Here is a 17,470-nt window from a genome sequence, read left to right as displayed (position 1 = left end):
TCGGATCGGTTATGGGTGCACAGTGTATGGGTCTGTGAGAGCCTCATATTTAATGATGCTAGACGTGGGATTTGGTTGGCCACTCAGGCATTCAGAAGAAGCACCATACCAAGCTTCTGTGCAGAGGCTGATGAACCGCCACTTCACATCAGGCGACAGCTCCTTACATTGCGCCAGGCGTATAAAACACTGTCCACAACACACATGTGCATACCATACCGTTGTTCAGCCTCCAATGCAAATGCTTTTTTGTAACAGGCAATGGGCAACAAGGCTGTATGGGATTCGGGCACAGAATTGCTTTTTAGTGATGGGTGTGGTCGCTCTTAATGTTTTACATCGAGGTTGGACCAGATTTTCACCGTGGCTCCTCCAGAGGCCCAGACTTATTTTAGATGTGTCCATTTTTAAGAAAGATCGTACTCCAGATCTTACATTTCAGTCTCTGTTTTTTAATATTTTAGGTTTGCACATGGTTTCATGGTAGTGTACACTGATAGCTCCAAACAAGGGAATTCCCTTGGCTGCTCTGTAGAGTTCCTCGACTGTGTCACCGGGATTCACCTTCGTGACGAATATACCGTTTTCTCTGCAAATAAAGCAGTTTCATTCTGCTGGGTGCTAGGGCATGTGAGGATACGGGGAAAAGAACAGGCCGATCAGGCTTGCAGAGGACAGGATGTGGCACAGTGCCCTACTCCCCTGCAGGCTGTCATTTTTACACTATATAGGAAGTTTATGCAGTTGTGGGATGAGGAATGGCTGGCGGTAACAGACAATAAACTGCGGTCGGTGAAGTCAGCTATCCGGCCATGATGTTCCTCCTGCCGGTTGCTCAGACGGGACGAGGTGTCCCTCACGTCTTCAAATTCGACACTGCCCTCTTACACATGGCTTTTTCCTTTGGCGAGAGGCTCCACCATTTTGCGATGCTTTTGGCGTGCAAATATCTGTATGCCATATTTCAACAGAGTGCATTTTATACTATTATGCAAGGGCAGAAACAAATATTAGTGGGGATCTGCCCTCTATTTTAGCTGATGGTGACCCGAGTGTGACTTGAGTTTTAAAATTTTGTGCTGTGACTGGACTCTGACCTAATCTTTTACGATGGAGATTTTAGTGTGTTGCAGAGTGGCTGGCTCATCCTTTTTTATTCTTGCAGTCAACCAGCCACGTCCATTTGCTATATTGCTCTAACTCCTCCTACCACTTTCTTCCTGTTCAGTTAATGTTTTAATATTGGCAAGATACTTAATTTTAAGCCTCTGTGTGGGTACACACACAGTCACATCTTAGTACAAATAATTCACTCAAGTTCTGCAGCATGGTTTCAAACAAGATACATCATTTGAAACTGGAATTTATTCTTTTATGCAGAGCACATGCAACTCTAAATTGAAGCCAACAGTAATTTTTGTTGTTGTAACAAAAGCATTTGAGTCTTTGAACATTTTGTACTTCTGGACAAGTTGGTGTTGCTCCAGTCCTGGGTGGTGCTAAGTCAAAAGGATGGCACTCATTTTGGTGGGTCAGAGGGTATGTGGAGGATAGTAAGTGACTGGGCAGACAAGGCACATGAGATCTGTTTTTGGACAAGGTGGAGAGGGTAACTGAGCAAAAACATGTGATCCTGAACATGGCATATGATACAAAAATAAGGAATTTTACAGTCGTAGAATGATGAAATACTACAAAATCAAACCTTGCAATTCTAAGACCTGAAAATGGATGACAAGTGTTTGTGCATGTGTCACATTCAGAAACTTGTTCAGAAATTGAGTGTTGCAGTCTTCACTGTGAACATAATCTCCACTGGCAATGAAATGTGAAATATTGTTCACTTTGCCATTTTTTCCACGCTATTACTCCCTGAGGCGCATTTTTTTGTGCTGTACATTAACAAGGAATATTCTTAGCCCATAAAGATTATTTTTTATTTTTGTTTAGCCGTCATAGTAATATTGTGCACAAATTAGTATTTTCAAGATGTGTACTTTTTCTCTCTTGTTTTCCAGTCATTTAAAAATTATGTAACAAGTGTTAGAAGTATATTTTGTGTATACTGGACTGCAAGTTTTGGCTGTCACTAATGCTGTACTGTATTCCACTACTGCAATCTAGTCAGCAGTTGTTGACAATTGCTACAGAGGCTGATATCCTCTTGCAGGTACCTGGAGTAAATTTGCCAGCAAGTGAACTCGGATACTATGGATTAACAATGATTGCCTGCAGTATTGTTCATGAGTTTGGTCATGCAGTGGCTGCAGTTCGGTGAGTGAAGGTATTGTTATGAACCAACCCATATTTCCTAGTTTTCCAGTCGTGAAAAACAGTGGAAATAGGTAGCCAAGAAATAGTCCTGATAAAATAATAATAAAAATAACAACAATTAAAAAGAGGCACACTCAATTGGATCTGCATCTTTTGCCCAGTAGTTCCATACTTATGCTGTGAGGTTTAACTTATATGCTGTGTACCTCAAGACAAAGCCTCAGTGCTTTGAAATTGATAAAAAAAGGCAATTGTGGAACTTTTTTTCCTGGAATGTTTACTTCTGCACACACTCCAACATTTTTTTTCCAGAATGGTCTGTGCTTGTTTTCTTCTTTAGGCTCTATTTAAGTTTCTGACAAACTGATTGTTTCTGTTAAGAAACAGCAACATTTTCGAGCCAATCTGATTTAAGGTGTTTCACAACATTATTTTTCTTTTTGTGCCCAATTTGATAATTACAAAATCAATAGATTATACATTCTGATCATTCATGGGAATTCATAGCCATCCAATCCATACTTGACAATGCTAGAGATAGACCCAACAAGGTACTGAGCATAGAAGTAGCACTGAAAATAACTCTATTTGCACATTAAGGGAAGACTTTTAGTGTGGTTGAAATATGTTGGCAGGTTTTGTTTTCCATTCGCTTTTGCACAGAGTTGGGGACACTATAAACTGACATTCAGCCATGAGTATGAACAAACTAGAATTTAGACAACTGGAGGGGAGAGAAATGGTGAGGTGAAATGAGTCCTGCCTCCCTCTTGCAAGACAGCCAGTCTACACTACTATTCTGTGTTTCTGCAAAACTCGAACTGGCACATGGTCAAAAGGATTGCCGATCCTTTCTGGTTTTGTGAAGGCTGTAATCGAACTCCACGATGGACCTGGATTAGTCTCTTCAAAGAGAAAGGAAAACAATGAGCAACACACAACACAAAGCATTGAGTGATGGCTACTTCGAAATTGGTTGCTGATGATGGCAGTGTCATAAAAGAGTTAGTTAAAGCCTGACCTCTACCAGTACTTGATGCAACTACAGCTCAAAACACTCACCACCTAACACTAGCACAGTAGTGTATCTGTATTATACCAGCTTTTGAAATTTAACTATCTGATGAATGGATGTGTTTCTTTGTTCTAAGATATTAGGCCCCACAGCTGAGTCTATGTTGCATTGTGCCATGTGTATCTTTTAGAGTCCATTCAACCACGTACAGTTGATGTGGCAGCAGAACATTGAGTGCATCGATACACTGTTGTGTTCATGCACTTTCAGTTTTGGAAACACATTATACATTATTGTTTCGTTTGGGCTTCACCATGATGATATGAAATACTAGTAACCAAAATTGGTAACATTTTTGATATTTATTTGCAAAAAATAAAACTATTTCACTCTACCTCTGGTAACATAGCTCACCTGAATACAGTCTGCTATGAAACAGCATTTATTAAGTAATTTTGTGTTCTCGCCTTTTGAGACAGAATTTACATCAATATTTGGATTTATTGCAAGTGCAAATTTTTTTTCAGGTCCCTATTCATTGCATAGCAGGTTCAGTATATGTGAAAGTTTTTATCATCATTTTGTGTGAAAACACACTTGACCTCTTAGCATAAAATAATCCTGAGCTAATAATGGGCATCAAAACACATACTAGGACAGATAAATATTCGCTTGCTGCCTTCCTGAAAGACAATTTCCACTCCTTCCAAATTAACAGTGTAAGTCTAGATCAGATGTGGCTTGAATTGAAAGTAATAGTATCAACAGCAATTGAGAGATTTATTCAAAAGAAATTAACAAACAACAAAGCTGGTCCTCCATAGTACACAAAACAGGTCAGAATGCTGTTACAGGAACAATGAAATAAGCGTGCCAAATTTAAACGAAAGCAAAACTCACAAGACTTGCAATCTTTTACAGAAGCTCGAAATTTAGCATAGACTAAGAAAACTGTGTCTCGAAACCTGGCAGAAAATCCAAATAGATTCTGGCATATGTAAAGTATGCTAGCGGCAAGACACAACCATGCTTTCTCTGTGCGGTAGCAATATAAATACTATCCATGACAGTGCTGCTAAAGCAGTGGTACTAAACACAGCCTTCCAAAATTCCTTCATCAAAGAAGATTAAGTAAATATTCCAGAATTTGAATCAAGAACAGCTGCCAACATGAGTAACATAGAAGTAGATATCCTCGGACTAGTGAAGCAACTTACATTACTTAATAAAAGCAAGTTTTCCAGTCTAGGTTGTATACCAGTTATGTTCCTTTCACGGTATGCTGATGCAATAGCTCCATACTTAACAGTCATGTACAACCACTCGCTCTATGAAAAATCCATATTCAAAGACTGGAAAGTTGCACAGGTTACACCGATATTCAAGAAAGGAAATAGGAATAATCCATTAAATTATAAGCCCATATCATTAACACTGATGTGCAGTGGGATTTTATAATGTATATTGTGTTTGAACTTTATGAATTAACTTGAAAAGAACAGTCTATTGAAACATAGTCAACATGGATTTAGAAAACATTGTTCTTGTGAAACACAGTTATCTCTTTACTCACATGAAGTGTTGTGTGCTATCAAAAAGGGATTTCAAATTGATGCCATATTTCTAGATATCCAGAAGGCTATTCATACTGTACCTCACAAGTGGCTTGTAATCAAATTGCATGCTTATGAAATATAGTCTCAATTATGTCACTGGGTACAAGGGCGATGCACTTGAGGACAATATTATGGAAATGGAAGAGGATGTAGATGAAGATGAAATGGGAGATACGATACTGCGTGAAGAGTTTGACAGAGCACTGAAAGACCTGAGTCGAAACAAGGCCCCCGGAGTAGACAACATTCCATTGGAACTACTGACGGCCTTGGGAGAGCCAGTCCTGACAAAACTCTACCATTTGGTGAGCAAGATGTATGAAACAGGCGAAATACCCTCAGACTTCAAGAAGAATATAATAATTCCAATCCCAAAGAAAGCAGGTGTTGACAGATGTGAAAATTACCGAACAATCAGTTTAATAAGCCACAGCTGCAAAATACTAACACGAATTCTTTACAGACGAATGGAAAAACTAGTAGAAGCCGACCTCGGGGAAGATCAGTTTGGATTCCGTAGAAATACTGGAACACGTGAGGCAATACTGACCTTATGACTTATCTTAGAAGAAAGATTAAGGAAAGGCAAACCTACGTTTCTAGCATTTGTAGACTTAGAGAAAGCTTTTGACAATGTTGACTGGAATACTCTCTTTCAAATTCTAAAGGTGGCAGGGGTAAAATACAGGGAGCGAAAGGCTATTTACAATTTGTACAGAAACCAGATGGCAGTTTTAAGAGTCGAGGGACATGAAAGGGAAGCAGTGGTTGGGAAGGGAGTGAGACAGGGTTGTAGCCTCTCCCCGATGTTATTCAATCTGTATATTGAGCAAGCAGTAAAGGAAACAAAAGAAAAATTCGGGGTAGGTATTAAGATCCATGGAGAAGAAATAAAAACTTTGAGGTTCGCCGATGACATTGTAATTCTTTCAGAGACAGCAAAGGACTTGGAAGAGCAGTTGAACGGAATGGATGGTGTCTTGAAGGGAGGATATAAGATGAACATCAACAAAAACAAAACGAGAATAATGGAATGTAGTCGAATTAAGTCGGGTGATGTTGAGGGTATTAGATTAGGAAATGAGACACTTAAAGTAGTAAAGCAGTTTTGCTATTTGGGGAGCAAAATAACTGATGATGGTCGAAGTAGAGAGGATATAAAATGTAGACTGGCAATGGCAAGGAAAGCGTTTCTGAAGAAGAGAAATTTGTTAACATCGAGTATAGATTTAAGTGTCAGGAAGTCATTTCTGAAAGTATTTGTATGGAGTGTAGCCATGTATGGAAGTGAAACATGGACGATAAATAGTTTGGACAAGAAGAGAATAGAAGCTTTCGAAATGTGGTGCTACAGAAGAATGCTGAAGATTAGATGGGTAGATCACATAACTAATGAGGAAGTATTGAATAGGATTGGGGAGAAGAGAAGTTTGTGGCACAACTTGACCAGAAGAAGGGATCGGTTGGTAGGACATGTTCTGAGGCATCAAGGGATCACCAATTTAGTATTGGAGGGCAGCGTGGAGGGTAAAAATCGTAGGGGGAGACCAAGAGATGAATACACTAAGCAGATTCAGAAGGATGTAGGTTGCAGTAGGTACTGGGAGATGAAGAAGCTTGCACAGGATAGAGTAGCATGGAGAGCTGCATCAAACCAGTCTCAGGACTGAAGACCACAACAACAACAACATGTCACTGGATTTGTGATTCCCTGTCAGAGAGGTCACAGATTATAGTAATTGATGGAAAGTCATCAAGTGAAACACAAGTGAAATCTGACATTCTCCAAAGCAGTATTTATCTATATAAATCATTTAGGAGACAATCTGAGCAGCCATCTTAGATTGTTTGCAGATGATGCTGTCATTTATTGTCTAGTAAAGTCATCAGAAGATCAAACCCAATTGCAAAACAATTTAAATAAGTTATCTGCATGGTGTGAAAATTGGCAATTACCCCAAAATAATGAAAAGTGAAAGTTCATCCACATGACTGCTAAAAGGAATCTGTTAAACTTTGATTACATGACAAATCAATAAAATCTAAAGACTGTAAATTCAATTAAACTCCTAGGAATTACAATTACTAACAACTTAAATTGGAAAGAACGCATAGATAATGTTGTGGGGAAGGTGAACCAAAGACTGCTTTTTATTGGCTGAACACATGGAAAATGCAACAAATCTGCTAAAGCGACTGCCAACATCACGCTTGTCCATCCTCTTTTGGAGTACCGCTGCACAGTGTGGAATCCTTACCAGACAGGATTAATGGAGTACCTTGAGAAAGTTCAAAGAAGGGCAGCACATTTTGTATTATCGAGAAATGGGGGGAGAATGTCTCATGGACATGATACAGGGTTTGGGGTGGACATAATTAAAACAAAGGTGTTTCTCATAGCGGCAGCATCTTATCATGAAATTTGAATCACCAACTTTCTTCTCTGTATACAAAAATAATTTTGTTGATGTTGACCTACATAGGGAGAAACAGTCATCTAATAAAATAAGGGAAATCAGAGCTCACACAGAAAGATATAGGTGTTTGTTTTTCTGCGAACTGTTCGAGAGTGGAATAATAAAAAATTATTGTGAAGGTGGTTCAATGAACCCTCTGGCAGTAACTCAAGTGTGATTTTCAGAGTAGCCACGTAAATGTAGATATCTTCATTGCTTTCATCCCCTGAACCCATTAATTTCATTTCAGTGGATTTAATTAATTTCATTCTCTGTATATTTGGCTCATCAGATTATTCTAATTTGACAATGCAGGAATACCAAGAATATTTAATTGTGATTGACTAGGTTCTGTAGGCTTTAAAGAAACAAAAGTGTAGTTCCCTTACTTCACATATGAAAAAAGAGAGCACTTCCTTTGTGCATTGTGTACTCAACCAGCAGGTAGCGTTCCTTCTGTTGTGATACAGCAAATAATAATAATAATAATAATAATAATAATAATAATAAAATAAAAAAAACCAAGTAGTGTTGATTAACATAGATCAGTTTATTAAAAGGAATATGAAATTTTTAAGAGCTATCAGTTTTCATGTATATCAAAATGCTTAAACAAAAAATTCATGCTTTTATTCATGTGTGTCAAATATATACTTTCCGGATGTATTGTTTCTTTTTAGAATGCCAATTACATGCCATCTAAAGGAACTAATTTCAGTTAGTAGCAATGGTGCTGACTGTGTGTACTCAACAGTAAATGTTCAATGAATACATATTTCTCAGGACAGCAACAAACTTGTAACAATCAAATCATGTGTGATTCCTTAGCAATTTGCTTAAGATGTGTTTCACGTTATAGAATAAACATATAGTGACAATTGAAAACCTATGATAGGTCTTCAAAATACATACACTCTTTCTTTCTTATGTCTATTATGTATTTCATTCAATGCATGTTAGGCTCTGTTTATTTGACAAAGTGTATGTGTCTGTTGTGCAGGGGTTCAAGAGACTCGAGAACTTTATAGAGCTACCATTCCACACATCCTATGGGAACAGTGTAGTGTCACAGATTGAAGTCTTGCAACAAAGGCAGGTCACAACTCAACTTAAAACTGGATAGATCATAGTTCACTTTTAACCATACCAACTCTTTCATGAACTATGCCTTCATGGTAGAGATGATTAAATGATAGTGACTCAGTTGCAGTTGTAACCCTCACTGAATTCTGCTGTTGGAGAGAGTTTTGTGTAATTTGACTGACTGGATAGAAATGAGAGTGTACAGTTTGTAATTGTAAGTTTGCATGCCAACACTCTATATTAAATTTCGAACTTTCCATGTTTCCTGGTATGAGTGCACAAAAAGGTGTAAATAGTGATTATCATGGAGAACCTTAACACTTGCAGTACTTGTACAGGTCTTGATTACATGGTAACATCATGTTTCACTTTCTCCCTTTATTTATGCTGTAGATTCACATTATTCTGACCACTTCCTAGATGTGAGAACTACAGAATGTACATAGCTCATGAGAAACATAGTGTGATGTGCACTGTTGAAATAGGTACCTACGGAGACTGGCAGGCTATTTGTTCACATTTTTCTGACTGTCGCTTTAGACAGTGTAGCAATTTATCTGAGTTGCAAAAGGGGCAGTGACAAACATTTGGGCCAAGGAGTAAATATATTTGAAATAGTGAAATTTATAAACTTTTTCATTATGTCTGTGGTGAAAGTGCATCAAAAACAGACATAATGGCACCACTGTGAATAACTGATGTGGAAACTATGAAACACTGTGTGCTGTTTATATCAACTAAAGTGGAGTGTGAAGTACAACTAGACTTCTACACTGGAATACCTCACTGCCCAGATATATCATAGGACTGACAGACTCTTGTTTACCATAACAGCTTAGCAAATCTTACTGTGAATGAGGCCCCAAAGCATGATATTTACACCATTGTTAATGATGCTGCATCAGTTAACAAGACTATAAATTTGATTGCCAATATCGAAGTTGGACCGTTGTTGATTGACAGTAATGACCTTGTCCAATGAGTCTCATTTATTTCCTTTAAGGGACTATAGACATTATCATAACCAGCAAGAAACAAACATTCTACAGCTGTTTCTGAAGAAAAAAGGAAAAAAAAAGACAATTTGGTCTTTTTCTAGAGGTAACGAATATTTTCATGGCATATCCTTAGAGCATTAATCTCCATGGGAAATATCATTAACTCATTATTACTTGGCAAGGTGAAGTGGCCATTGTGAGAACTTGATTGTGTGACAAAGTACTGTCACATTCCATTATAAAACAGTGCACATTGTTAGCTCATAGTGTGAGTGCCAAAAGTGTTCATGGAGAAACGTTTGGTAGAAGCTGCGACAACTTACTGTTATTGGCCTCAATTTTAATGACATTGAGAATGAGAAAGGTGTGATGGTGCTGACAGAGAAGGTAACGGGAGGTGCAAAAAAATGTGGACAAGAAAAAATTAAAGAAGTCAGTGATGTGCAAATTACAGGAGGAGGGTCACCATGCAAGGTGTGGCAGGATTCAAATATTTGCCCCAAAGTAGAATGAGTGAAATGCTCACAATATATATTTTATTGATGATGTAGATAAATGTGGTATTAGGCAGCAATTGCTGGAATATTTCGAACAATTATCTTTGTAAAAATTTCACAGCTTTGTTCACATAGAACTGGAGTTACAGGCTGCTAAATAAACTCTAAGAAATAATTGTTGCATCTGTGGGATTTTATTTTAAAAGGTGCCAGAATGAATGATAACTATTTGTGGCTGAAAGAACATACTTGCTAAAAGGGCATATAACATTAATTTTCTTACAAAAAGTGAAGCATCCAAATTAAAGTGGTCAGTAGCTAATTTAGATGAACTGTGCATTCATATAAACAGCACTGTGAATAAATGTTGCCAAGCAACAGCATGTAGAGAGCATTGTCAAACAACTGTCTCGGCTAATGTTTCATTGTTGTGAATGCTGAATTTTCTTTCATGTTCGCTTGTCCTCTATGTCTATAACAGGAAAAATGTAAGACTATCATGTGGAAACTGAGAGTAGAAATTAAAAATATATAGAGATATGAAAAGGTGAACTTTTGACATTAATTAAGGAGCACCAACCCTACCCTGTTTATTCCACTGACAAAATTTTGCAAGGAAGTGGTTCTCTTCCCAGCTCTGCCATACCATATGAACTTACATCCTTTAGAAATGGTCAGGAATCTTGCAAAGAATAAGATGTGTAGTCATAATATGTCAAGCATCACACGATCTAACCTGAAAACATAATAGCTGATGCTTTTGCTGCTAATAGATGAATGTCATGTGTCTTAGAAGATAGATTAAGAAAAGACTAACCTACATTTCTTTTGACAATGTTGACTGGAATACTCTCTTTCAAATTCTGAAGGTGGCAGGGGTAAAATACAGTGAGCGAAAGGTTATTTACAATTTGTACAGAAACCAGATGGAAGTTATAAGAGTCAAGGGGCACGAAAGGGAAGCAGTGGTTGGGAAGGGAGTGAGACAGGGTTGTTGCCTATCCCTGATGTTAATCAATCTGTATATTGAGCAAGCAGTAAAGGAAAGAAAAGAAAAATTTGGAGTAGGAATTAAAATCCATGAAGAAGAAATAAAAACTTTGAGGTTTGCCAGTGGCATTGTAATTCTGTCAGAGACAGCAAAGGACCTGGAAGAGCAGTTGAATGGAATGGACAGTGTCTTGAAAGGAGGATATAAGATGAACATCAACAAAAGCAAAACTAGGGTAATGGAATGTAGTCGAATTAAATCAGGTGATGCTGAGAGACTTAGATTAGGAAATGAGACACTTGAAGTAGTAGATGAGTTTGGCTATTGGGGAAGCAAAATAACTGCTGATGGTCAAAGTAGAGAGGATATAAAATGTAGACTGGCCCTGGCAATGAAAGTGATTCTGAAGAAGAGAAATTTGTTAACATTGTGTATAGATTTAAGTGTCAGGAAGTCTTTTTCTGAAAGTATTTGTATGGAGTGTAGCCATGTATGGAAGCAAAACGTGGACAACAAATAGTTTAGACAAGAAGAGAATAGAAGCTTTCGAAATGTGATGCTACAGAATAATGATGAAGATTAGATGGGAAGATCACGTAAGTAATGAGGAGGAACTGAGTAGAAACTGAGGAGAAGAGGAATCTGTGGCACAACCAGACTAAAAGAAAGGATCAGTTGGTAGCACACATTCTGAGACATCAAGGGATCACCAATTTAGTATTGGAGGGAAACGTGAAGGGTAAAAATTGTAGAGGGAGACCAAGAGATGAATACACTAAGCAGATTAAGAAGGATGTTGGTTGCAGTAGTTACCTACTCGGAGGTGAAGAAGCCTGAACAGGATATAGCAGCATGGAGAGCTGCATCAAACCAGTCTCAGGACTGAAGACCACAACGACGACGTCACCTACCCTGGTGTAAGCCTTTCAATGTAAAACACTACTTTGGTGACTTGTGCAGCAATTTTGCTGCTTTTATATTCAGGCAGCTTTTCAGTTGGTCTAACAAGGTTGAGTTAAACTCCTAGGCCTTTCCACCCGAGAAAAAATTTAGGTGGTCACAGGGAATTGAACTCATGACCTCGATATTCCAGCAAAAATGAGAACTACTAGACCATGCAGTCAGTGTGCTTGTACTGTTTGACTTTAGATTTTTGTGTTGTGACAGTATAAAACTACAAGGGCCATATATCAGGTAAAAAAAGTGTGTGATGACTATTGGATGAGAGAGAGTATGATGGATGAAGAAACTGAAAGTACAACAAAATCAGTCATATAAATACATCTGGAGCTGAAATAAGAGATGACAAAACAACATCAACAACTGTGGAAAACAGTGATATTGTGAGAGAAAGCAGTTTTGCTATACTGCCAGTGAAGTGTTGTGAGCAGCCAAGTTGAGATATACTGTCTCTCCTGTTTGTGTTCTTGTTCCCAATGGGCACTTCATTTAGAGGCATGTACAGACATGTATGTTATGGTAGTGCTCCACTTGTAAGATTACTGGAGCATACACTGTTACTTCCTCCCCTTCCTGCTTCTTTGGCATAAATACAGTGGTGCTGTCACCGTGGCTAGGTAACCAGGTCACTTTGACAGGTAATAGGTTACAAATTCATTTTCAGGGGTCACGTTTACCTCTACTCTACGATAATCTTTGCTGGGATTGATTTGATCTTTCGGCAGGTTGATGCACTATGTCAGCTGGCTAAAAGCGTCTTCAGATGGTTTTAAGAGCAGGCTTGTGTGTTTCAAAATACTTGGTCTCTGAATTCCACGTGTTTATTCAGCTGAACTTCTGTGAGACCACCTTGAGGATGAAGTTTGCTGTGGAAATCCTCCAACATATACACTTTTGCAGCCACAGGAAGCACTGCAAGAAGCATATCTCCAGGTTCTTGTGGGGACTTGACAGCACCAGCTTGAGTCACTTTTGACTCGTTTAGCTGTATGCAACAGATGGCAAATACTCTCAATTGACAGCCGGCAGTTATAGTATCACTACTGTGAAGTGCAGTGCCTGTTGAGAGACTTTGTGAATTTTTGGTACCCGCCAAGGGTTACACCGTACATGCTGATAACAGTCACTGCGACTTGCATGTCCCTAGTGAACAGACACTGTTTCTTCAGAAAAATCTGAGCAGGCACTTGCATTTAGCATGTGCTAGTTGTTGGGTGCTCACTTGGTATGTTTGACAAGTCACTTATTTTTGATTATAGAAACATCATACGAGTAGTTATTTTGGTTGAAGATGTAGTTAACCCCAAGTACTGCCAGCATATGACTCTTGGTTTATTAAAATGATACTTTATTTATCCCCGTAACTTCTCGGCGAGCTGAAGTACACTAGTCTTTCTCACGGAGGGTAAGTGAAGCTTGTAATCTCTAGCAGTTCCTATGTGATGAACATGTTGGTGCACTTGTGGCTTTTTAATGTAGGTGAAATTTTAGTACATAGTTTTTTGCACTTGTAGCTCCACAGAGTGATGAAGTGATTATTCATGGAATGTTTTCATTACCTCAATCATTTTTTCATATTGTGTGTGTATTTGTTATCTGAATGTGTAATAGTGCAGTTGCAAGTTTTGGTCATTTTCTCTCTTTCAGGGAAGATGTTCACATATCAGGCTGTGGCATAATCTTAATAGCTATTGTGCCATTAGCGTATGTTAATCTTAATTCAGATCAACTGGAATCCCTGTCTCCAAAGAGGCAACTACGAATTTTGTGTGCTGGTGTATGGCACAACATTGTCTTAGCAGTTTTTGCAGCTATATTCCTATGGCTGTTGCCACTGATTTTCTACCCAGCTTTTGATTCAGGCAGTGGTGTAGCAGTGCAGAACATCAGAGAGGTATTTGTCTGTTTACTGTTGATTTTTGATTTTTAAGCTCTCATACAATGGTAATTGTATCAAAAGGCAAATTAAATCGAGAAAAATGTTAAAATTCAAAGCGATAGAATGGCTGAGCAGTACTTACATTGAGGGGGCAAAATTTCTAGTACTGATGAGAGAGACACTGCAAGTGGAAAGTGAAAGCTAGGGATAGGTGATTTTTACTTGAAGTGTTTCTGTCACCAGTAATAGGGACTCTGCATACTGAACTATGGTAAACTTGTTATAAGATTAGTAGCACATCAGTAACATCATAAACTCATTTCAACATTCAGTGTATATCATGTAGTCAGTATTGATTTTCAAAGACCTGCAGTAAATTTTGCTAAAACTAATGTATGGTCTTTTTCGTAGTAAATCCACAACATTAGAAGTATTGTACAATATAGGCAGACAGTAAAAGTCTTGCAATAAATTTCATGAATTTGCCACTTCTTTGATAATGACTCACTGTAATGTTGTTAAACATTTTACAGTGTTAATATGGCACTACATGTTGTATCAGGGTTTCAACACCCTGCTCTGAAATTAATTCTCCTTCTGCACCAAAAACTATTTGTTATCGACCAGCTTTATTTCAGATTCAAGCCACCATGAAAGAGTTATTGCTCCTACAGTTGCGCACCAACCGAAATGCAGTTATTTTGTGTCTCCCTGTTGTATTATAAACAAACAGTTACCAAAAAGGGTTAATGATTGATGGATATGGATGAGAAAATATTTTGCGAGGACAGTTATAGCAATGAAAATTCGTTTCACAAAATTATTCAGAGTACTGAAATCCTCCTCGTTGTACTTCATGACACTTTCTGTAACACAGAGAATTTTATGGAAATTGACTTTGGCAGCAAAAGCCTACAAACTTTCTATGAAAATTCTTGGTAGGTTTTGCTGCAGGTTTCTGTGCTGTCCAGTTGTTTTAACTCTAGGTTTCTGTGCTGCCCAGTGGTAGCATTAGTATTTGTCAATTGTCACAGTTTATATTCAGTTACCGGTAAACCTCAATTCTTTAAAGAATCAAGCTCCCATGCGTAAAAAAGCTTCAAACGTCTGATCACTGTACAAATGAGTTAATGTGTTAAATATTTGACTTTAAACATGTAAGCAAGAAAAAGTTTAGGAAAGGTTTGAAATTGCACTTAAAAGTTTTTTGGAAGTCACTATGTGCTCTTATTATGAAACACTGCCTAAACATAGTCTGGGTAATTTGCGTTACATTTTAAGCAAAAGCTAGTTTTTCCTGCATTTAAATGTTTATGACATTATGTCTCCTGAATTACGTGTTGTACAGTGATCTAATTTTGCAGGTACAGTAAGTGGTATATGTGGGTACTGGTGCTGTGGTATATGTGGGTACTGGTGCTGCAACCTGTGTTGCAAGTATAGTAGGCAGTAAAGGAATAATAAATTAAAAAGTCATGCATGATGCTGAAGTTTTACTTCATTAACAGTGAAAGAACTTTCTTCCTTTCATCATTTTGTGGGGGCTATCAGTAAGAAAAAGTTTTGGAAAGGTTTGTAATTATGTGTAAAGTTTATTAGAAGTCTCTAAGTCCTCTCATCCTCAAATACTGGATGAATATAGTCTGGGTATTGCACCCCATCGGTTAAACTGCCTCAAGACAAGCACACAGTTTCTAACTGTAATAATTGTGTTAAGCTTTAACATAAGATTATACGTCTTTATGAATAGCTTGTGATAGCTTTTTAAATTTGATCAATTATCACACAAAATATTGAAAATGATTTTTTTTGCCCCTGTAACCAGTTAGATAGGCAACCTGCAACTAGGATAAGATTTTGGAATAGCAGTTAAGTAATATAGATACCTATCAGTCTTAAAATCTAAATCTTAGGAAGCTTGATTGTTTTTGATGTGAAGTTGAACTGATGTTCTTAGAAAGGAAGTTTTGATTCCAATGAGTAACTTATGGCAATCATAAATGAACATTTTGCAGACCAATGGGAGAGTAAAAGTGATCTCCCCCTCACACACACACACACACACACACACACACACACACACACACACACACACACACACACACACACACACAGTAATTGTCCCAATGCTGGGGATCCACTTGGGTGAATAGTTCTATTAGGTGGAATGGGCGAGAGGAGCAAGGGGCTAAAGGACAAATGGGCAACAAGGGAAATGTATGGGAATGTGAAACCAGCAAGGTGGTGCAGTCAGGGATACTTTTGTGCAGAGCTGAGGTTCTTAGTGAACAGATAAAATAGGGGTTGTGGATTTTTTTGCATTGTACAGGATCTTGGAACGGAGTTTGTGGTAGCAAGGCAGGGTCTGGAAGCTATGAGAGACTGGTAGGGTGAGTTCTCTGGGGATAGCACAGTGATTATCACACTAGGTTCAAATTTGGGAGAAAAGCGGTTCAAATGCCCATCTGACCATCCAGATTTGAGATTTTCTTGGTTTTCAAAAATCACAAAATGCAAATGCTAGGATGATTCCTTTGAAAAAGACGCTGCCAGTTGACTGTTGCATCCTCCCCCCAAACTGATCTTGCACTCTTCTTCTCACCCATTCCAACCAATACAAATCCCTCTCACCAGGAGATCCACAGCAGTGGGACAGTTTGTGTGTGTGTGTGTGTGTGTGTGTGTGTGTGTGTGTGGGCGGGCGCGAGAGGGGGGGATTATCTTTATTCCCCCATTGTTAGGTCTTTAAAATATCAGTTTATGACTTCCATAATCTTCCCATTGGAGTTAGAACTTCCATCAAAAAAATTCTTTGATTTGTGAATAGGCAGAAGCCAGAGGATACCAAATTTGATTAATAGAGTGTGTATGCCAACACTTAATACTACACATCCCAAAGTTTTCCATTGCTGAAGCAGCTTTGTGGTCAGGTACTTTGCCCTGGTTGAAATTTGTTTTTATTTTCTTTTAGCAGTCTAGGTCTCTCTGCACATATTTCAAAAGGTTCAAATGGCTCTGAGCACTATGGGACTTAACTTCTGAGGTCATCAGTCCCCTAGAACTTAGAACTACGTAAAGCTAACTAACCTAAGGACATCACATACATCCATGCCCGAGGCATGGTTCGAACCTGCAACCGTAGCAGTCGCGTGGTTCCAGACTGGAGCGCCTAGAACCACTCGGCCACCGCAGATATTTCTTCCACCTAGTTGCTCCAGAACACTTGCATAGTATTGGCCATGAAATCAACTACATATGTGTCCAAAACCACTGGCTTGCACATACTGCTGTGTTTAATGTTTCCTTTCTAGTGTGGAGTGATGGAGACGCATCTTATCCAAAGTAAGAAATTGGTGCACAACTATACTGGAAAATTCATTTTTACATTTTCTCAACATTCAACTAATGTGGCATCCATCTTGTACAGTTCTTTCTCATAGTTGGTTCTCGATGTGAAATACAGTATAGTATTTCTTATGCTCAGCTATTTTACACGTCTTTAGTCATACAATACTACACTGTGCACTTTCTTACTGTGTTGAATTGATTTTGCGGTTTTCATGTATCCTTCAGTTGGATCATCTACAAGAGATGCACAGTCACATTTGAATTCAGCCACATAGCTATTAACAGTTGAAAATTGAGGAGCAGATGCCTTATAAACCTTCACCAACTTTTTAGTGAATTTTCATTGGTCATAA

At 38.3% G+C, this 17,470-nt stretch overlaps 1 protein-coding gene across 1 annotated transcript in view; it reads left to right on the top strand.

Annotated features, from left to right (window-relative positions):
* LOC126184742 (membrane-bound transcription factor site-2 protease) overlaps window positions 1–17,470 on the top strand; it is a 54,817-nt gene that overhangs the window by 14,984 nt on the left and 22,363 nt on the right. The window contains exons 3-4 of the mRNA XM_049927280.1: window positions 2,171–2,274; window positions 13,538–13,784. Coding sequence (XP_049783237.1) covers window positions 2,171–2,274; window positions 13,538–13,784 — 351 coding nt within the window. The remainder of the gene's footprint in view (window positions 1–2,170; window positions 2,275–13,537; window positions 13,785–17,470) is intronic.

The sequence above is a fragment of the Schistocerca cancellata genome, chromosome 4, assembly GCF_023864275.1.
Source record: "Schistocerca cancellata isolate TAMUIC-IGC-003103 chromosome 4, iqSchCanc2.1, whole genome shotgun sequence".
Classification (NCBI taxonomy): Eukaryota; Metazoa; Arthropoda; class Insecta; order Orthoptera; family Acrididae; genus Schistocerca; species Schistocerca cancellata.
The sequence above is the reverse complement of the archived record's forward strand: the minus strand, read 5'-3'. Positions and strand labels throughout refer to the sequence as shown.